Raw genomic sequence first — 24,361 nt, 5'->3', positions numbered from 1 at the left:
AGCACACCCTCTTCAGCTCTCAACCACACTCTTTTTATTGCCACACACCTCTCATACCCTTTCATTACTTACCTGAGCAAACCACCTTACACCACATATTGTCCCTAAACATTTCATTTCCAACACATCCACCTTCCTCTGTACCCATCCTACCTGTTCACTGTTTCTCGTGTAAGTGAGGTAGCACTAGGATCACATGAAGAAATGGCCTCATCTCTAGCTGTCATGTGAAATGCACAGAAATAACAAGCACTTATTCACAATCATATCCTACAGCTTTCCTTGATTTCTCCAGTCACATCAGATGCTCTGGTTCAGTCCATTGACAGCACGTCGCCCCCTGTATACCACACTGGTTCAATTCACTCTGTCCCATGCATGTCTTACATCCTTCTACATGTTCAGGCCCTTAGTACTCAGTGCCCCTTTCACTCCATTCATCTCCAAGTCAGTCAACCCCCTTTTTTATCCCTTCTACTTCTGATACATATATCCTTTTTGTCCACCTCTCATCACTTATTCTCTCCATATTTCCAAACCATTTGACATAAAGCACACACTCCTCAGCTCTCAACCATATTCTTTGTACTACCGCACCCTCTCCCTTACCCTATCAATTCTTACTTGGTCAATCCTCTTCCTATAAATATATTTCCTTCAAACATTTGATTTCACCCTTTTCTGTACATGCTCATCCAGAGCCATAATATGCATCCACCATCTGGACAACTATTTCTTCAAACATGACCTTCTTCACATCTCCTTCCACACATTCCTTAATGCTCCAAGAACCTTCACCTCATCACCCATTCTACAGCTCAGTTCATCTTCCATGTTTCCATTTGCTGCCATGTCCACTATCAGGTATCTATAATACATTACTTTCTTTGAGTTTTTGGCATTCACACACATTCCAACTTACCTACTGTTCTCCAGTTCTAATTCTCATAACCCCACTTTTATTAAATATTTTACACTTAAACTTTTCTTTCACAAACACTTCAAGACACAGAAACCATCTAATGACAACTAATGCTGCTTTTTACTTGAATTAGGCACCAGCAACATGTCAGCAGCATACAATAACTGACTTACCTCCCAAGCCCCCTTACCCCATACATCCTGGCTGCTTTTCTCCAAGACCTGTTCATTCATTTCCCTCACCACTTTATCCTGAAACGACCCATCCTCCTTTTTTCCTTACTTGCATACATACCTTATGAAAAAAAAAAGAGAAAAAAAAAATTCATACTTTTGGTGAGTCACTTTTAGTAAACCAAGTAGGTTTCCAGAGAGACTATGTATTTAGGGTCAATTATCCTGTTATATGATTTGTCAGTTAATGATGAATTTCAGAATAGATGTTAGTAAAATCTTTATAGGTAAGATATAGCACAGTCTGGTATTATAATGTGATTCTTTAGCTCAGTGTTACCAGACTGCCTATACAAGGTTACGCTGTAAGTGAAAAGTCACCTCTGGCATGGTTGTATCACTGGGATTACAGTCTTGCCAAAGAGCTTCGTACTCCAAAGGAGCCCATCATTTCCCTGCAACTGGACGTACTGCAGTCTTCAGCTGCAGGACCTTTACTTAGAAAATGGTCATGAGGTATCATAAATAGATAATATATTCTGTAGCTCTGAACTCAGTGTTATGAGGTGGGCATGAAATAGGTAAATTATTGAAAAAAGCACTTCAGTATTTGCATAGCAGGTGATTATGATCAATTATTTATGTTCAATATTTATTATGTGATTCACCAGTGATGTATATATCTTTGCACAGTAATGATGTATGTCATTTGAGAATTTGGGTGTAAAAGTTAAATTTAATATGATTTTAAAGAAGTTACAGAACTCTGATAATTTTCTATAACAATTTCTACAGCTTCTGGTGTGGGCAACTTCAAGCAATATCCTGCTATACCTGCAATGTATGAACTGTGATGTACACCTAACCAATGTTCTAGAAATCCAAGGGTACTTCCCTTTACACTGAACAGGCAGCTGCTGTTATTAACCAGTGCTAGACCGACTCCACTGTGGTTATGCTGGGAAATTTACTCACGTCTGCAAGTTAGAATCTGCACAAGTTCAAAAATGATTATGAAAGTATGGCATGGTTATCTCTGAGCAATTTATTTTTGTAGCGAACAGTATACTGTGTGCAAATTTCATGATTTTTTGGAGTTTTGTTTTTAACTTGAAAACATTTACTCCATAAGAGTTGTTAATAACTGTTAATGTCCAGAACTTTTTGTTTAGTAACACTCCATGGAGTATGCTATTGTACCCATAATGTATCAGTGGTTCACAACAGACCTATGATTTTCCTATCTTTACTAGTTCTCACATCAGATGACTGATATGTTTCCATATTCACCTTACAAGATCTGTTAAAAAGTAACCATAAAATACTCATGTGATTGGTGTTAACTTTCTATTACAAACTAAACCTTAAGTACTGTAATTACATGAATAGCGTTAGAATGTATAGTAACTAGCTCTTCTGAACTAAAATTAAGTGCATAAGCTATGGCATGCATTGCCAAGATTTGTAAATTGGAATTTTGCTCTGTGTAGGTGCAGATCTGAAGTAATATACAGTGACTTTGAGCACACTCATTATGTTAATTTCATAAGCAAGACAGTCATTTAAGGGATTTTACGTTTTTCCTTGAAAATATGAAATTGTACTTCTCACTTCAATTGTACTTCTCACTTTGATTTAAGTGCAATTACTTTTATTTTAAGCTTAAAAGTGATAGTTTGAAAAATATTTGCTCATAACTAAACTGATCTGCACAAGAGCTGTAACATATATAAAATACAAAGAGCATAAACAATTAGTTATATAATGTTCTTGTTTGGGTACACATTTGTATTTAGGCTTTTCAATTTATTAATATAAATAAATTCATTAGAACTACTCCGATGGCTTTCATTTAGCTTGGATAAACTTTTGTCACTTGTATGATGAGCAAATCTTGTGAACTCTAAACTGTTCTGTAATTGTGTTGCATGAATAATTGTAAAGATATGAATGTTAGGTAGGTATAGGGTCACAGATGAAAATGATCATGGTGAAAGATTGGTGCATGATTAACATAAAAGAAGGAATGATAGGCACTTATGGGGTTACAAGAAAACAGAAGTGGTGAAAAACTCCTGGAATATTAAAAAACTGAATGATATGTAGGTATGGGGTCACATGAAAATGAAGATGGTGAAAAAACACAGAATATTTGTATCAATGGATATGAAAGTTGTAAATACTGTATGTCACAGGATATTCACATGGTATGTAACAGATATCATATAAGAGTATGATATGAATCTGATATGAATTTATGTCATAAATCTGTGTATCCCATGGTGAGCCTCTGGAATGGGTATGATTCTGAAAAGGGTCTAAATCTTCCCAATTCCCCTTAAACAGAATCACCAAATTCTCCTCTCAAATACTTTACTTGTCATGTAGAATGGTTATGTGTTTGATCAGCAGACAAAGAGTAAGTGTTTTGCTTTACAAAGCTAAACGGAATATAACTGGCCACAGTTTCCAAGAAAAATTTACTATGTTTTACATGTATTACACATTGTATTGGGTACAGTCACTGGCTTGCCTTGATTAAATGTGACACCTCTTTGCCTGTCAAATGTATACAAGTCCAGGACCATTTCATTAACATCCAGCAACAGTCCACTAACATTGCTGAATTCCATTTGCCCTGGTGCCATTTCTTTACTGCTGAGACATTTTGATGGAAAGGTTCACTGTGCTCATTGCTCACTGCATCACAGTTAACCAAAAAAATTCAGTTAAGAGTGGAGAAAATGTATCTTTTAAGACATATTGCAACCAATTTTCTGACAATGAAAACAGATTTTTCCACAAGTCATTCCATATCTTGCCTCAGAGCTGCACAACACCAAAACCTATGCAATTCATGTACATTGGGACCTTCATATCATCAAAATAGAGATTACTATCTATCTATCTATCTATCTATCTATATCTCCGATGCCTGTTCCAATTGGGACTCACTCAAAGGGGTGGCCACGGCAACAGTCTCCATAACTAAAGAACTCCAATGGTGTGTTTCATTTTCCCCGTGGACTCATACGAATATACTTGGTCACGTGCAAAATTGTGATCCTTTCCAATAAATATATATATAAGAGTGAGTGCTCAAATTACAGAGGTATAAGTTTGTTGAGTATTCCTGGTAAATTATATGGGAGGGTATTGATTGAGAGGGTGAAGGCATGTACAGAGCATCAGATTGGGGAAGAGCAGTGTGGTTTCAGAAGTGGTAGAGGATGTGTGGATCAGGTGTTTGCTTTGAAGAATGTATGTGAGAAATACTTAGAAAAGCAAATGGATTTGTATGTAGCATTTATGGATCTGGAGAAGGCATATGATAGAGTTGATAGAGATGCTCTGTGGAAGGTATTAAGAATATATGGTGTGGGAGGAAAGTTGTTAGAAGCAGTGAAAAGTTTTTATCGAGGATGTAAGGCATGTGTACGTGTAGGAAGAGAGGAAAGTGATTGGTTCTCAGTGAATGTAGGTTTGCAGCAGGGGTGTGTGATGTCTCCATGGTTGTTTAATTTGTTTATGGATGGGGTTGTTAGGGAGGTAAATGCAAGAGTTTTGGAAAGAGGGGCAAGTATGAAGTCTGTTGGGGATGAGAGAGCTTGGGAAGTGAGTCAGTTGTTGTTCGCTGATGATACAGCGCTGGTGGCTGATTCATGTGAGAAACTGCAGAAGCTGGTGACTGAGTTTGGTAAAGTGTGTGGAAGAAGAAAGTTAAGAGTAAATGTGAATAAGAGCAAGGTTATTAGGTACAGTAGGGTTGAGGGTCAAGTCAATTGGGAGGTGAGTTTGAATGGAGAAAAACTGGAGGAAGTGAAGTGTTTTAGATATCTGGGAGTGGATCTGGCAGCGGATGGAACCATGGAAGCGGAAGTGGATCATAGGGTGGGGGAGGGGGCGAAAATTCTGGGGGCCTTGAAGAATGTGTGGAAGTCGAGAACATTATCTCGGAAAGCAAAAATGGGTATGTTTGAAGGAATAGTGGTTCCAACAATGTTGTATGGTTGCAAGGCGTGGGCTATGGATAGAGTTGTGTGCAGGAGGATGGATGTGCTGGAAATGAGATACTTGAGGACAATGTGTGGTGTGAGGTGGTTTGATCGAGTGAGTAACGTAAGGGTAAGAGAGATGTGTGGAAATAAAAAGAGCGTGGTTGAGAGAGCAGAAGAGGGTGTTTTGAAGTGGTTTGGGCACATGGAGAGAATGAGTGAGGAAAGATTGACCAAGAGGATATATGTGTCGGAGGTGGAGGGAACGAGGAGAAGAGGGAGACCAAATAGGAGGTGGAAAGATGGAGTGAAAAAGATTTTGTGTGATCGGGGCCTGAACATGCAGGAGGGTGAAAGGAGGGCAAGGAATAGAGTGAATTGGAGCGATGTGGTATACCGGGGTTGACGTGCTGTCAGTGGATTGAATCAAGGCATGTGAAGCGTCTGGGGTAAACCATGGAAAGCTGTGTAGGTATGTATATTTGTGTGTGTGGACGTATGTATATACATGTGTATGGGGGGGGGGTTGGGCCATTTCTTTCGTCTGTTTCCTTGTGCTACCTCGCAAACGCGGGAGACAGCGACAAAGTATAATAAAAAAAAAAAATAATATATATATATATATATATATATATATATATATATATATATATATCAGCAAGACCTTAATGAATAGTAGGCCAAATCATGCAATGATTGGGAGTGTTTACGGCATCAATAGTAAGGCACGTATATATGTAGGCCAGACTGGTCAAACTGGAACAAAGGTCTTACTGACACAGACCTTCACTACGCAGGGATGACCACAAAAATGGGATCGCTAAACAGTGTCATGATAATAACCACCCAAAAAATCTTGAAAATCCCATTCTTTTATACCCCTCTGCTGATTGTGCCACATGTAACGTCAATGAATCTGTCTTAATTGCTAATACTAAAAACCTTGATTTGTCCCCAGACAATTTCAAAGCCCATCCTAGCATTAACCAAATCATTATGAGAGAACTGACAAAACACGATAACATAAAAAAAGTTGTTCAGATACACCCAGCTACCCAGGTTTAACCCCCATCACCTGACCCCACTTCATCACTCTCCCTTACAAGGGTTACGACCAAACAAAGCAGACTGCATGGCCTGGAAAGACTGGTGTTGGACAGCGGGAAGCAAGTGTGATGTTGGGTTTGAAATATCCTTGTTAAGCACTGGTACCTGATGATGATGATGAGGTGGAGTGTCTCCACGAAACATGTGTCACATGTATAGAAAAATTACGTTAAATATAATTGTATGAACTTTTACTGAAGTGCAATTTCACCTTCATATATATATATATATATATATATATATATATTTTGCTTTGTCGCAGTCTCCCGTGTTTGCAAGGTAGCGCAAGGAAAGAGACGAAAGAAATGGCCCAACCCACCCCCATACACATGTATATACATACGTCCACACACGCAAATATACATACCTACACAGCTTTCCATGGTTTACTCCAGACGCTTCACATGCCCTGATTCAATCCACTGACAGCACGTCAACCCCGGTATACCACATCGATCCAATTCACTCTATTCCTTGCCCTCCTTTCACCCTCCTGCATGTTCAGGCCCCGATCACACAAAATCTTTTTCACTCCATCTTTCCACCTCCAATTTGGTGTCCCGCTTCTCCTCGTTCCCTCCACCTCCGACACATATATCCTCTTGGTCAATCTTTCCTCACTCATTCTCTCCATGTGCCCAAACCATTTCAAAACACCCTCTTCTGCTCTCTCAACCACGCGCTTTTTATTTCCACACATCTCTCTTACCCTTACGTTACTTACTCGATCAAACCACCTCATACCACACATTGTCCTCAAACATCTCATTTCCAGCACATCCATCCTCCTGCGCACAACTCTATCCATAGCCCACGCCTCGCAACCATACAACATTGTTGGAACCACTATTCCTTCAAACATAACCATTTTTGCTTTCCGAGATAATGTTCTCGACTTCCACACATTCTTCAAGGCTCCCAGGACTTTCGCCCCCTCCCCCACCCTATGATCCACTTCCGCTTCCATGGTTCCATCCGCTGCCAGATCCACTCCCAGATATCTAAAACACTTTACTTCCTCCAGTTTTTCTCCATTCAACCTTACCTCCCAATTGACTTGACCCTCAACCCTACTGTACCTAATAACCTTGCTCTTATTCACATTTACTCTTAACTTTCTTCTTTCACACACTTTACCAAACTCAGTCACCAGCTTCTGCAGTTTCTCACACGAATCAGCCATCAGCGCTGTATCATCAGCGAACAACTGAATCACTTCCCAAGCTCTCTCATCCACAACAGACTTCATACTTGCACCTCTTTCCAAAACTCTTGCATTCACCTCCCTAACAACCCCATCCATAAACAAATTAAACAACCATGGAGACATCACACACCCCTGCCGCAAACCTACATTCACTGAGAACCAATCACTTTCCTCTCTTCCTACACGTACACATGCCTTACATCCTCGATAAAAACTTTTCACTGCTTCTAACAACTTGCCTCCCACACCATATATTCTTAATACCTTCCACAGAGCATCTCTATCAACTCTATCATATGCCTTCTCTAGATCCATAAATGCTACATACAAATCCATTTGCTTTTCTAAGTATTTCTCACATACATTCTTCAAAGCAAACACCTGATCCACACATCCTCTACCACTTCTGAAACCACTCTGCTCTTCCCCAATCTGATGCTCTGTACATGCCTTCACCCTCTCAATCAATACCCTCCCATATAATTTACCAGGAATACTCAACAAACTTATACCTCTGAAATTTGAGCACTCACTCTTATCCCCTTTGCCTTTGTACAATGGCACTATGCACGCATTCCGCCAATCCTCAGGCACCTCACCATGAGTCATACATACATTAAATAACCTTACCAACCAGTCAATAATACAGTCACCCCCTTTTTTAATAAATTCCACTGCAATACCATCCAAACCTGCTGCCTTGCCGGCTTTCATCTTCCGCAAAGCTTTTACTACCTCTTCTCTGTTTACCAAATCATTTTCCCTAACCCGCTCACTTTGCACACCACCTCGACCAAAACACCCTATATCTGCCACTCTATCATCAAACACATTCACAAACCTTCAAAATACTCACTCCATCTCCTTCTCACATCACCACTACTTGTTATCACCTCCCCATTTGCGCCCTTCACTGAAGTTCCCATTTGCTCCCTTGTCTTACGCACTTTATTTACCTCCTTCCAGAACATCTTTTTATTTTCCCTAAAATTTAATGATACTCTCTCACCCCAACTCTCATATATATGAGAAATGATGTATATTATTACGGCTAACAAATGAAGTCGTGGAAAGTGGATGCGTATAAGGATAGACAAATAAGAGATGAACAAGGAAAGATTGTTAAAAATGTGTTTGAGTTAATTATGCAAACATGAAGACGTAGCGAGTGATCTTCCTGCTTCAAAACGATTCATCCTTAAAATAGTAAAAGCCAAATTGGACGATTTTCAATAAAAGTAACATTTCAGATTAAGGTTAAACACAAATATGAATCACATTAGTTTAATATTCAAGTTAATTTGTACATGAACAAAGGACACACCGATAGAACTTTACCAACACAATGAGATATTTATATTTTAATTAACTAAATTGAAAATATCAATAAATTCATTAAACTCTGTCGCAACTATTTCGTCACTGCCTGAAAATATCAAAGACCTCATTACAGGGCAGGAAAAAAAAAAGAGATTTTTAATGGTGGATAATTCCCCGGAGGTGCAAGCTTGGGTTAACAGGACAATTTTATGCGCCTGCCCGGCGTGCCTTTTCCACCACCTAACACTATAAGAAAATTTTGCTAGATTATCTTTTCATTCCTTCATACATACTGGCATTGTTATCATCATTGATGTAGTATTACTTCATGTATCTAGCATATTATTATGTTGACGGAACTTATGCAACACCAGTGTATTACTCTCTCTCCACTGGTTTTTGATTTTCTATTTTCCTATTATATCTGTAAATAGTTTTCATTTCCTGTAAGTTTATGCCATATTATTTACGGAACACAAGGACGTATACAGCACAAGTAACAATCCACGTTCTTATAAAACAACAGGGTTAGTATGTGTTGCTATCAACCAAACTGGTCAAACTGTAACTGTGTTATTGGCACACACAGTCACTACTCAGGGATGACCACAAAAATGCACAAATATTTATAATGAGAAAGAAATACACAATAAGAAAACAGTCAAGGCTTTGAAATACAAGAGGACAGTCTAATAATATCTATAAATAATAAAAATAAAAATTCCTTAAAAATTTGAAAACTTCATTAAATAGACCAAATGAAAGATCTAAGTAAATTATAACCATGCGAGTGGCATTACAACATATTGATGTCTGGTATGTAGTTATTGCTGCTGACTACTACATTAAACTGTGACCAGTATGTTTATATTGGTCTTAATGGCAGTTGTCTTAATAATGGTCATATAACCATAAACTATTACGTACAAATTAGACATCATGATATATATATATATATATATATATATATATATATATATATATATATATATATATATATATATATATATATATATATGGCTTGTTATTTGGGTTTTAGGCGTGTCGACAGCTATGGTGGTCAGTAGGGCCATCAACCTCATGACATCTTCGACCGAAAAATAATTAAATAATTAGAAAGTTTAAGATAAATCAGAGACTCATACACCCTGACCTTGTATATGACCCTGTTTGGCACACTGTTTATAGCTTGCAAATGAGAAAGATGTCTTTTAAGTACATATTTCTCTTCAGGACATCCACGCTCGTAAGTTTAAATTCACAGTTTTATGACTGTTTCAATATGATATATTGTAAGAGTCTGTAAGTGAAAAATAATGTATGCACTTAAGAGTTTCGTTACTAGTAACTGCGTAAAACTTTTAGGTGAATTTCAGTGTGAACTAACAAGATGGCTTCAAGAAACATTACTGCTAGCTATGTTAGACAACCCCCGGTCAAACAGCTTGAACATATCTTTCTCCAAAGATGAAACTTCAGTTGCTCGCCATGATTCTCACTGTACTTCAGGCCGCTATGTACCTCGCCAATGTAATCCATCTTATTTCAATTTCATGTATCCTTTAAACTCTTAATTCTGGTCATGCCGTGTTGACGATGAACGACCCAAAACGGTATAGTTACTCAGGAAAACGATTTACAAATATTTGCAGCTTCATAAACATGTAAACAACAAAAAAAAAATCCTCAAAAATAAATGAATTAACATAACATTCCAAGAATCAATGTACATTGATAACGAAACCTGAACATGCACTGCTAACTCTCCGGCGATGACGCTATACACAGATACTGGTAAATATCTAACATATAAAGCAAGATGTATTTGCAGATGCATGTGACCCTGCCATAACTGTAAAACATCAGCGCTTATCCGTAGTGTAGAAGTGATGCAACACTACAAGATCAATCTTAACACATGTACACCGGATGCTGTGTACTGGTAGTACTCAGACCATATCCTGCTGATCACCAGGTACATATCACTACAGCTATCTTACCGATTCATAACAAATGGTAACAATCATTGAAAAATGAATACAATTTTCTATCGAATATTTGGAATATTTAGTGGTAGTTCACTAATTACCACAGACACAGCAGTGGTAGTTCACTAATTACGACAGACACACCAGTGTTAGTTCACTAATTACGACAGACACACCAGTGTTAGTTCACTAATTACGACAGACACACCAGAGTTAGTTCACTAATTACGACAGACACAGCAGTGGTAGTTCACTAATTACGACAGACACAGCAGTGGTAGTTCACTAATTACGACAGACACACCAGTGTTAGTTCACTAATTACGACAGACACAGCAGTGGTAGTTCACTAATTACGACAGACACACCAGAGTTAGTTCACTAATTACGACAGACACAGCAGTGGTAGTTCGGCGCGGGGCAGGTCATTGTTATATCAGCCTTGTGCTGCTGTGTTAAGTTTCACAACTTCTTGGCTTTTCATGTCGTGGAGAAAAGTTTTGTCATGAGAAGTTGTTGGTAACGAACTGACTTGTGTAACATTCTTCACAAGTTAGGCTGCACTACCCAGCGGTCTGTTTACCATGTCTCTCATGTCTGGGTTAGCAAGTCTTAACTGCATTTACCTGATGACATGGTACGATTGCACCATCTTAACAAAGTTCATTACACCCAGGATATAATATTAAGCTTGGCCTGGGGTTTAATTAAAATTAGCCTCGCTGGAACAACTTCGTTTACTGGTTATATGGGCATTAAGCCTATTAACCACCAGGGTCGTAGGCCATAAGGGTCAAATCATAACAACCATTTGAAAAATCGAATTCCTTCTTCTGGTGTTCAAGATAATTATAAGACTACATACGATCTCATGAGGCCCTTCTTCACCTTAAGGCAACCCATGACAGAGATGGGTCACTACCTTAATAAGGACGACTCAAACACCTCAGTAAGGGTTAAGCTGTCGTACTCAGGGGGTTAGATCCTCCTCCTCATGGGATGCAAATCGTCTTAACAACTGGTTGTTATCGTACGCAAGTAATCGTGCGCATGGGGTTGAGTCATCATACTCAGGATGTTATCGTACTCAAGGGGTAAAGCTGTTGTACTCAAGGGGTTGTCATCGTACTCATGGGATCGAGTCGTCGTACTCAAGGGGGTCCAGTCATCGTGCTCGTCGTGGTGTTAAGTCATCGTACTCATGGGATCGAGTCGTCGTACTCAAGGGGGTCCAGTCATCGTGCTCGTCGTGGTGTTAAGTCATCGTACTCATGGGATCGAGTCGTCGTACTCAAGGGGGTCCAGTCATCGTGCTCGTCGCGGTGTTAAGTCATCGTACTTATGGGGGTAAACATGGGATATAACAACACTTGTGTCCACTGGTAACAGTGTCATTCCTTCATGCCGGCGGTTTTGGCGCGCTCCTCCTTCACACCGGCGAGGTTTTTGGCGAGCTGGGCTTGTCTATACTTGGCCAGATTGGCGTCAGCGACCTGCCGTACGTCCTGCAGGTGGGCAGCGTAGGTCCTGAGCTGGTCCTGCAGGTGTACCACGCGATCCACCATCATGGCCGTGTTGCTCCGATCCTCCTCCGCCTGTGGGCGAGCACCGTGTGCTTCAGTATTACCGGCCACCCGTGCCATGCGATGATACCTCCACTACCTACGCTCACTCTTAATGATCGATCCTCTAATATATATATATATATATATATATATATATATATATATATATATATATATATATATATATATATATATAAACTTAAACATGAAATATTCTTCTAAACCAATATTAGGAACATTATTGTGGAATTACGACATTTTGTTTTTTCAAAAATGGTTGACATTTACCATCAGTTCCTAACAAACTTCCTGTCATAAATAAATTTCAAACTTCACACGGATGTTGTTGATCAGGTCACACAAGGTCAATATACTCGACTAGTATATACTCTCAGTTGACCCCAGAAAGGTAATGTCGAGATGAACTTTGCAATCAAATATTGTTAATCTATGTTTGTTTACTAATGATCTTATACAGAGATAAACAATTATGCGCTCTACTGCTGTTGTACTGTGTGTATATGTTATGAAAGGTTCACCTAGTATGATGGAACGCCACATCAGTGTGGTGGACTGGTCATTGAAGGAAGTGATAACATGTGCGACCATGACGTGAGACAGGTGTAGGATGTACGTGGTGCATGATGTGTTAGTACGAGCAGCATGAAATTCTGGAGAACATCATGCACCAATAACCAGTCATCAGCATAACAATATCTTTTCTATGATGACAAAATTACTTATTTGTTCATCACTCGTTCAAGATTCAACACTAATTCAATACGATAATTAGCTTCATGTACGTGATAATGCAGTAAGCAAATTATCATACCAAATGAAACGGGAGTTTTTAGGGGGGGGGGTCATCATATATTCATAGCTTCCTAATCTCTTGTGACGTCAGAACCATCTTACTGGTAGGTTCTGACCAATCATTAGAACAGGAGGCAACCATCAGGTGTAGCCTCGTGAGCTGCCTGTCCTACGGATGTACACAATTATGGTGCCACACTCTACCTACCCACCTTTATACTAAGCTGTGAGCTGGGTAACGTTGGTCGTATGACATCGTACATGTACACCCAACGATGGAACAGATTCGTAATACACACAAGAGTGACTACAGAAACATTCAATACGTGACGCTTATGGATAACAACAATGGAAGGACGTCGAAAAACAAAATACGTCAGAGAAACTTTATCGAAGACGCAAGATGTGTGTGTCTGTGGTGTGTGGTGTGTGTGTGTGTCTGTGTGTGTCCGGCAACCGCAGTGGTTAAACTTTGAGCGAAAAATCACCTTCGGCGAGGCTGTTTCATCGTCAGTGGAGGGAAAGGAAAACAGTCTTGTCAAAGACATTCTCGCTCCACGAAGCCCACCATTTCCCTGCAACGGGTTGGAGTGCAAACCCGAAGCCGTAGGAACCCCATTAAAGGGATTCTGGAGTTTGACATATATATATATATATATATATATATATATATATATATATATATATATATATATATATATATATATATATATATATCCCTGGGGATAGGGGAGAAAGAATACTTCCCACGTATTCCCTGCGTGTCGTAGAAGGCGACTAAAAGGGATGGGAGCGGGGGGCTGGAAATCTTCCCCCCCTTTTTTTCCCCCAAAGGAACGAACAGAGAAAGGGGACCAGGTGAGGATATTCCCTCAGAGGCCCAGTCCTCAGTTCTCAACACTACCTCGCTGAGGCGGGAAATGGCGCATGGTATGAAAGAAAAGAAAGATATATATTAGATATGGAAGTAATGTTAAGAGCCTGTAGTGTTCGTTGATGTTTTCCTCAGACATATTGAGGGAGGGGCAACAGCTGACATGGCTGCCTGCGCTACATAACAGTAGCATGAAGTGTGTGTAGCGTCTGGCTCCCCGCTCCACCTGCCGACCCTAACCTCGCCTAGATAACCCATTACCAATACCTTACGACCAACTTTGTTAACTAAACTGTTATTATAATCCCTTCCTGCCAGTGTTGGGAACTGTGGTCGCGCTCGTGTGCCATGGTTAGGCCAACTCTGGGTTATTCACGGATCTAGCGCTAAGTCGCCATTTTCCCGCCGTAATCCACGCTCAAATTACCAACGTATGGATGCTGAACCGTTGTCCACTGTGCTAGCTACATCTTTTATCTGAGTGTATCCTTAGTTTTTATACCAACGCTCGAATTAACATTCACTTGTTTCCAGGATGTGACACGGTAAATACACATACTCTACCGTCTGATAGTCAAAGGATCAAATTTACATTTTACTACCACTTTCTGTAGGTCGTGCACATCAATGGAATGGGATCTGAGAGTAAAGTTTATGGAAATGAATCATAGTGAATACTGAACGACTCTACGTCTTACATTCGTACATCAGAATTTGCCAGTTAAACGCACAAAATAAAAAGGGTTTAGCCAGTCTGACCTACAGTGATCAATTGGGCGCAAATATTCATTCTAGTTACAGAACAGATTTCCTGAAGTTCTTGCGTAACGCCAGTTTTCTAGACATGATCCTGTGATACTAATATTACCGCGTAATATCGTGGATATCCCGCGTGTGGCAGCGTACGACAGTTTCTGCCAGCCGCTAGGCAGCGCACACACTCCTGCACTGTCAAACTGAACTGCCAACCGTACGTCAGTGATGCACCTGTCAGGTACGGTACGATACCTGAGGTTTTTATCTCCTGAAATATCTTATCGGGAAATACTAACAAATGTAAACACATGTGATCTCTCTAGTGAGAGTGATAACTGGTCGAACCTGGTGACTGAAATTCAGTCAGAAACCACACTTGAAGACCAGCTGATCAACACTGTTATGTTAGAGTTAGTAAAAGATGTTGTGAGTTAGGATTATGGTCTACCTCAGGTGTTCTGCAGTTGTGCATCATTGTTATATCTTAACGTCATCACTAGTAAACTACCAGCTGTGTAAAACAACTGGTATTTCATCTTTTATGAAACAATAAATCTAACATTCAATAAAAGCTTTATAGATGGATACTTACCCCCCCCCAGGCATTTTCTTTTTCTTATGACCAATACGAAAACTACTTCATTGATATGACTCAAACATAAATGTTTCAATTTTTTTTTTGACTAATCTTAGATCGGCACGACCCCCCCCCCCACATCATGATCTAGTTTTACTTACATATATGAATAAGAAACTTCAATGAAGTACATAGCATTAGAGTACAAACGAAAGCTTTCAAATGTTACAGCAGTACATACACATATGATGCTACAGCAGTACATACACATATAATGCTACAGCAGTACATACACATATGATGCTATAGCAGTACATACACATATAATGCTACAGCAGTACATACACATATAATGATACAGCAGTACATACACATATAATGCTACAGCAGTACATACACATATAATGCTACAGCAGTACATACACATATAATGCTACAACAGTACATACACATATAATGATACAGCAGTACATACACATATAATGCTACAGCAGTACATACACATATAATGCTACAGCAGTACATACACATATAATGCTACAGCAGTACATACACATATAATGCTACAGCAGTACATACACATATAATGCTACAGCAGTACATACACATATAATGATCGGATTTTCTTTTGTAAATATGTAAATCAAACATAGTTTACCGTTGACCTGAAGCCACTACGCTGTACTATGCATGAGGAATGTACGATACAGTGGGACCTCTTCTGTAATCCACGACACATTGTACATGCCAAGTGTTCGACGAAGAACACACAATACAAACTACAGGTAAACCCTGAGCTTGAATGTCAGGTTTAGAGACAGATATTAATATCATATCGTCGTGTGTGGGTCAACGTGTTGACAATGACATGTTCAGTTTTCTTACTACAAACGTGTAGCTGTGTTGACCAGGCTCCGGGGTTCACCCAGGATGTCCCCTGTGTTGACCAGGCTCCGGGGTTCACCCAGGATGTCCCCTGTGTTGACCAGGCTCCGGGGTTCACCCAGGATGTCCCCTGTGTTGACCAGGCTCCGGGGTTCACCCAGGATGTCCCCTGTGTTGACCAGGCTCCGGGGTTCACCCAGGATGTCCCCTGTGTTGACCAGGCTCCGGGGTTCACCCAGGATGTCCCCTGTGTTGACCAGGCTCCGGGGTTCACCCAGGATGTCCCCTGTGTTGACCAGGCTCCGGGGTTCACCCAGGATGTCCCCTGTGTTGACCAGGCTCCGGGGTTCACCCAGGATGTCCCCCAGGCATTCTCGACGCTTCCTTCCTCCCAGTTATATTCAACAGGTGGGACTGACGGACATGGTTAACTACCGCTGTAACCTGCCAAGTTTTAAGCTCTCGACCAATGAGCGTGCCTGATACACTCCAGGGTAACTTGTTACTTCTGAAGTACACATGTACAGTTGTGTTACCTCTGAAGTACACATGTACAGTTGTGTTAGCTCTGAAGTACACATGTACAGTTGTGTTACCTCTGAAGTACACATGTACAGTTGTGTTACCTCTGAAGTACACATGTACAGTTGTGTTACCTCTGAAGTACACATGTACAGTAAACTTTTCCTAACCTTAAACACGTTCATGTGTGAGAACACGGACGTAACGCCTCTACTGTCTGTTGTAGTCAAATGTACAACACTTTCACAATATACTGAGGTCAGTGTGAGTGTGTTAACATTCTGCTACATTAACGTTAATACTGTCCAATCAGCTGCACACACACACACACACACACACACACACACACATCAACATCATGCATTACAAGACGACAATCACAAAACAGTTCATACTGTTGTAACAACCCCCTCCTTACACTAATACCCCCCCTCCCCTCCGTAGTTAGAAGCAGTTAGAAAACTTGAACGTGATCTAATTCAAGTTTTCTTCCCCTCTTTTCTGAGAGACCCCGACAGCTTCACCATGAGACCAGCTTCTCACATGGTTTCAGGTCAAAGTGTGAGAACAATCATCTCACATGTTTGTATGTTCATCATCCCAGTACTTGAAATGATCAATATTATCACATCTTGGAATAACATGATATCAAATATATTAGGATGTTATGAGAGAGAGAGAGAGAGAGAGAGAGAGAGAGAGAGAGAGAGAGAGAGAGAGAGAGAGAGAGAGAGAGAGAGCAATCAGCAGTGTTACTAATACTTGGAAACTTTATGTTCGTCTGTGATCAGTGTTGCCATAATATCGTCAGTACAGCCACAATGTAACAACTGTTGAAACCCCCCCAGAATGTGTCATTGTGTCAGAGTTTGATGTAATATAATAAACTGTCATGGAATATTTTTCCCATGTGATATATTCCTCATTTACAGCATTATCAACGGTGCCCAGTGTTGCTAAACTTTAACATCTAAATAAAAAATTGTTGTTATGGTACAACAGTAATGCAATGAATACATGACTTCTGTTCTTAATCTACATTTACAATATTGTTGACTGTATAACCTTGGCTCAGGGTCATCAAGGACATGGAAAGGTGACTGGGTCAGACATTATCTTCCTACTGTACGTTCATAACTGCATGACAGCCATGACTGCCATGACTGCATGACTGCCATGACTGCATGACAGCCATGACTGCATGACAGCCATGATAATGTACAGTTCGCCTTCTAGGCATGATGGGGCTACCATGTGAGATTCATGAGTCACATAATGATGTGGCCTCAGCACTGACAGAAGACCACTGCCCATCACCACACACATCACTGCCCATCACCACACACATCACTGCCCATCACCACACACATCACTGCCCATCACCACACACTGGTAATCACTGCCCATCACCACACACTGGTTATCACTGCCCATCACCACACACTGGTAATCACTGCCCATCACCACACACTGGTAATCACTGCCCATCACCACACACTGGTTATCACTGCCCATCACCACACACTGGTAATCACTGCCCATCACCACACACTGGTTATCACTGCCCATCACCACACACTGGTAATCACTGCCCATCACCACACACTGGTTATCACTGCCCATCACCACACACTGGTTATCACTGCCCATCACCACACACTGGTTATTCCTCAACTAATCCTTAACATTGCTGACATTTTTAGCTGCAGAATTATCAGTGTTGAAATACCAAATGTTCGCCTTCTTTACTGACTTGAAAAATGAGATAAGAGGATTAAGAAAGTTGGCCTCACAATGCCTGGCTTCCACCGCCATTAGTTAGTTAGTTACTGTGTGTGTGTGTGTGTGTGTGTGTGTGTGTGTGTGTGTGTGTGTATGTGTGTGTGTGGTGTGTGTGTGGTGTGTGTGTGTGTGTGTGTGTGTGGTGTGTGTGTGTGTGTGGTGTGTGTGTGTGTGTGGTGTGTGTGTGTGTGTGTGTGTGTTGTTATCATTGCATCTTGTCTAATCACAAATGACCCAGTTAGTGATTCCTGTATCACAGGTAATTATCACAGTATATATATTTTGTTTAAAACTGTGTATGTGTAACTTGTCCCACATGAGTGATTCAAATCAATTATCACTTGACAAAAAACAAGATGTTATTCCTAAATTTGGCTGAAATAGAAAACGAGTTTTAACTACAACTATTTAGGTAGTGTTGCCACAAATGCGTTACCACACCACCACCACCATCTCAAGGATTACCAGACCGTTGGTATGACTGTGGTTAGGTAACGCTAACAAACATTGATCATGATTTCCTCCGTTGCCACACGACAGTCAACAGTATGACCCAGCCAGAGCCACCTCAATGTTGCTATAAGGAATTCTCTATGTCTACCCTGCCGGCCGGACCAGCCCAGCTGTGGCGTCTCCCGGGAATAACAACCCACAACCCACAACCTAGTACAGTCCTTCCCTTACCCACAACCTAGTACAGTCCTTCCCTTACCCTGTAGCGCCGTCTACTGCCCTCACAATCAACTGTACGTATGTGAGAGCAATGTGCGGTGTTGTGCCCCTGACGCATGACATTACCAACGATGGCTTCAAACTGAGCTCACACCTGCGTGCTCCAGGGGGTCGCACACCCTGACGCTCGTGGGAGTTGAGAATGGTGATGACACGTAGGGAAATATGGGTATGGGCAGTCCCAGCATGATTCATGTACGTAGCTGGGTATGTGTGTGTGTGTGTGTGTACGTACATAAGAACGTGTGTGTGTACGAGATGTGTGCATGAGGAACCATGTGAGTGTACATGAAAGCTGTGTGTGTGTGTGTGTGTGTGTGTGTGTGTGTGTGTGTGAGGTTGTCGTGCATGTACACCTTCGTGCTTGAGAGTAATTTCAAATAGAATATTCGTGGGTTGTATTTACAGACGGACCCCCCCGGGTTATTCATGGTGGTCTTTGCAAAACATAATTTTGGTAGGGCGGGCAGGCAAAGACCACAGTCAGTTTATGTTTCTTCTGTGGTGGACGAAGTGAAAACATTTTGTGTGTATTGTGTGTCTACGTTCCTCGTATTATTTCTAATAATTTCAGAAACACTGAAATTTCCTTCGTTCTGCATCGACCGACGTGGAACCCAGCAAGTGGCATATTATTTCCAACATTATTAAGAATTTCAGTACGACAACAAGCGATGAATTTCTTAACCATATTCTGTGGGAACTGAAATGATCATTTTTACATCACCAGGGCTACGTAGAGCACTGACCTCATCTACATGTGAACACCTGAACATCTACATGTGAACACCTGAACATCTACATGTGATCACCTGAACATCTACTCCTGTTCACTAAACCTACAGTGAACTATTGGACGAGGCTTATATAGCCTTGTTTGTTGGCCAATATTGAAAGCTCTGGGTAAGATAATTAATATGAATTATGTCTACACCAACAACATGTCCTGGGCTGAGGCAGTCATGTACGTACGACATACGCACACTGAGGCAGTCATGTACGTACTACATACCCACACTGATAGTCATGTACGTACAACATACGCACACTGAGGCAGTCATGTACGTACACCATACCCACACTGAGGCAGTCATGTACGTACAACATACCCACACTGAGGCAGTCATGTACGTACACCATACCCACACTGAGGCAGTCATGTACGTACACCATACGCACACTGAGGCAGTAGGAAAGCAACATTTTACCGTTCGTGTGGCCTGCACATTATAACAACATTATTTACTGCTAATATGTTGTGTACAATCCTGACTTTTAATCTACAACTCACCGCCCTCCTGGATTCTTGAGCTTACCCCCAGATAAATAGGAACATAAAGAAAATACCAGACTGGCCAGATAGAAGCATACATTTCCTTGGAGACTAACCAGAGGTTCTGGCAATCCTGGGTATTGGGGGGGAGGCACGAAGCAAGACATCCTACCAAGGACTCGCCCTGAACAAAGCCAGGCTGCACATTGTTCTAACAAACTGTTTGGTGCAGTAACAGCTTTACCAGCCGGGGGTAATATCACGCTCGTGGTCAATCAGAGCGAGGCTGCTGCTCCCCAGCGATGCTACGGTTCATAGACCAGGTGGCCTCCTGAACCCGTGAGTGTGTGAGCGTCACACGTGCACACCACACACTGATGGTCTACTGGTCTTTGTGGCCGCCAGAGGGAGAGACCCGAGTCGTCCCAGCTGATTCTCAAGCAATTAATACATCGATCACGGTGGTACGACCCTTCGCCAGTTGGTCTGAGTTCTGACCTGACCGTTAAAGGGTAAGGTCAAAGGTCAAGGCCTGCGTTCCCAAGGGTCGTACCGTACCGCTCTGGGGTCGTATTACCCAGCTCGAGGGTCGTGCCATCATGCACAGTGGAATGATCAATCGATGGTCGTCCTCATAATCACCAGACAATATGACTTTAATTTCCAATACCCAAGAACTGGTGGGAATCACCGTGTATTGAGGATGAGCCGTTGTGAAGAATATTCCAATATCTGTTCCCGAGAGAGAGAGAGAGAGAGAGAGAGAGAGAGAGAGAGAGAGAGAGAGAGAGAGAGAGAGAGAGAGAGAGAGTTAAACCTGACATAGTATTGTGTGAGGCACTCCCCACCTAACATATAACCTAGCTGTCCACGCCTCTCGCCACCAACAGAGGTAATGTTTGTTAAACCCAGCCAGGTTACACCAGCCAGGTTACATCAGCCAGGTTACACCAGCCAGGTTACATCAGCCAGGTTACACCAGCCAGGTTACATCAGCCAGGTTACACCAGCCAGGTTACATCAGCCAGGTTACATCAGCCAGGTTACACCAGCCAGGTTACATCAGCCAGGTTACATCAGCCAGGTTACACCAGCCAGGTTACATCAGCCAGGTTACACCAGCCAGGTTACATCAGCCAGGTTACACCAGCCAGGTTACATCAGCCAGGTTACATCAGCCAGGTTACATCAGCCAGGTTACACCAGCCAGGTTACACCAGCCAGGTTACATCAGCCAGGTTACATCAGCCAGGTTACACCAGCCAGGTTACACCAGCCAGGCAGGTTAGCACCGGCCTGACTCTGTTAAAGACCGACCAGGACCTCACAACATGAGTGACCTCATGCGCCTCCCTACCTACACTGACTCCACGAACAGACACATGAAATCACAACAACATATGTACTATAACCTATATATATATATATATATATATATATATATATATATATATATATATATATATATATATATGTTGTATGAGAAGTGGCCATGATAAGGGCACTCAGTGGCAGAGGTGTGTCAGATATGGTTTATAAAAATCCCAACATGAAGTGCTGTCAGAGGCCCTAGCCAGGATATGGTGGACACAGCCGTGCCACGTACGAAGCGCCACGTACGTACGTGCGCATGGTGGATACAGCCGTGCCACGTACGTACGTGAACACGTACCATGATGAGGATGATGAACGTCTGAGGAAGGCGATCAACCAAGGTTTGTCACGGTTGGTTACGACCCGACGGTGAAGACCTTCGTGATGTAGGCGGGTGTGAGGCCTGAGTCTGACCATACCTTACTGACGACGGTGTGTTGCTCCACCACACTACACCAACCACTGTAGTGGTGGTGGTGGGCCGGCACTCTGGCTCCAGCACCCACCCATACCTCCCTCTACAGGAGGACCTACCCCCCACGTCCCCCTGCAGGAGGACCTACCCCTACGTCCCCCTGCAGGAGGACCTACCCCCACGTCCCCCTGCACGAGGACCTACCCCTACGTCCCCCTGCAGGAGGACCTATCCCCACGTCCCCCTGCAGGAGGCTGGCCTGGAGCGAGGCCGCTGGGAGGGGCGTACCTTCCAGACTGCCATGGTTGTTAGTTCTGACAAATGGAAAATCGATTAAACTGGATATACCGACTGGAACCCGATGGAAACGATGGGGATACCTGATGTGGACGGTATGGGCTGGGGGGGGGGGGGGGGCGCCCCTACTGCGGTGGAGGTAGCGAGGATGCACAACACCGAGGATGGAATGAGTGGGACTCGAGCAGCAGGCCAGCAACACGAGCAGCCACTCGCTGGAATGTACTGGACTCCAGCTATCTCGGGCACCTTGTCTGCTCGCCGTGCAACAAGTGAAAGTTTGCAATTTACCGGCGAAATGGTCAAAGCGATTCAGGAATCCGCTTGGAATGCAAGTATCTGGATTCCAGGACGCCGGGAATGCAGCTGGCGGGAACGAATCGGTGGGAATGGACTGGACAGGGAAGTGTACAAGACCTTACGGACCATGTGGTCTGGTTATGATAGTGACAGTGGACAAGACCTTACGGACCATGTGGTCTGGTTATGATAGTGACGGTGGACAAGACCTTACGGACCATGTGGTCTGGTTATGATAGTGACGGTGGACAAGACCTTACGGACCTTGTGGTCTGGTTATGATAGTGACAGTGGACAAGACCTTACGGACCATGTGGTCTGGTTATGATAGTGACAGTGGACAAGACCTTTCGGACCATGTGGTCTGGTTATGATAGTGACGGTGGACAAGACCTTACGGACCATGTGGTCTGGTTATGATAGTGACGGTGGACAAGACCTTACGGACCATGTGGTCTGGTTATGATAGTGACGGTGGACAAGACCTTACGGACCATGTGGTCTGGTTATGATAGTGACGGTGGACAAGACCTTACGGACCATGTGGTCTGGTCATGATAGTGACGGTGGACAAGACCTTACGGACCTTGTGGTCTGGTCATGATAGTGACAGTGGACAAGACCTTACGGACCATGTGGTCTGGTCATGATAGTGACGGTGGACAAGACCTTACGGACCTTGTGGTCTGGTCATGATAGTGACGGTAATCTAGGCCAGGCGGACCAGGCCGAGGACCACCACAAGACCTGCAGGCCCGGGTGTAGAGGACCTGGAAGACGCTACGAGCAGGACCTGCAGGACCGGGTGAGACATACGTTGGTACCAGACCTGCAGAGACCTGGAGATGCTACAACCATGACCTATAATGACCTGAAGGCCGTATTATGAGCCCGAATTGACCTGAGATACGAAGGTCAAGACCTGTAAGTGCCCGAGACCTGACCTGCCTGACCTGAGGTCACCCTGAATGTACATAATACCTTAACTAGAAGACAAGGTATGACCTAATGACAGAAACCTGACCTGACACATCTTAACCTAGCATCATCTCACAAGAGCCTCCCAGTTAAGCTGGCACTGACCTGGAATGTGAGCTCGTTGATGTGTTTGTGAGCGTTTTTGAGCAGGTGGTGAGACTTGACCCCTAGAAGAGGTTCCCGGCTCACCTGCTCCTCCAGTGAGGTCACACGGGATTCTAACTCTTCCATGCCACGACGGAGGGAGACGATCCTGGGGTTGAGCATCCTGGGGGAGATGACATGATGTACACAAGAACCACACCTGACCTCTGACCTACACTACCTCCCCCAGCACACACACATACACAAGAACCACACCTGACCTATGACTTACACTACCTCCCCCGGCACACACACACACATACACACGAGAACCACAACTGACATCTTACCTACACTACCTTCCCCAGCACACACACACACACACACACAAGTAAACACACACACACACACACACACACACA

The 24,361-nt window shown here is 42.5% G+C and overlaps 1 protein-coding gene across 1 annotated transcript in view; it reads right to left on the bottom strand.

Annotated features, from left to right (window-relative positions):
• The window catches only part of RpL22 (Ribosomal protein L22), a 112,476-nt gene extending 88,353 nt beyond the window's left edge, over nt 1–24,123 (bottom strand). Inside the window, exon 1 of the mRNA XM_071691088.1 lies at nt 23,961–24,123. Within this exon, the coding sequence (XP_071547189.1) occupies nt 23,961–24,122 (162 nt within the window). The 5' untranslated portion in view covers nt 24,123. The remainder of the gene's footprint in view (nt 1–23,960) is intronic.
• Nucleotides 24,124–24,361: the final 238 nt, after the last annotated feature.

This window comes from Panulirus ornatus, chromosome 50 (assembly GCF_036320965.1).
Source record: "Panulirus ornatus isolate Po-2019 chromosome 50, ASM3632096v1, whole genome shotgun sequence".
Taxonomy (NCBI): domain Eukaryota; kingdom Metazoa; phylum Arthropoda; class Malacostraca; order Decapoda; family Palinuridae; genus Panulirus; species Panulirus ornatus.
The sequence above is the reverse complement of the archived record's forward strand: the minus strand, read 5'-3'. Positions and strand labels throughout refer to the sequence as shown.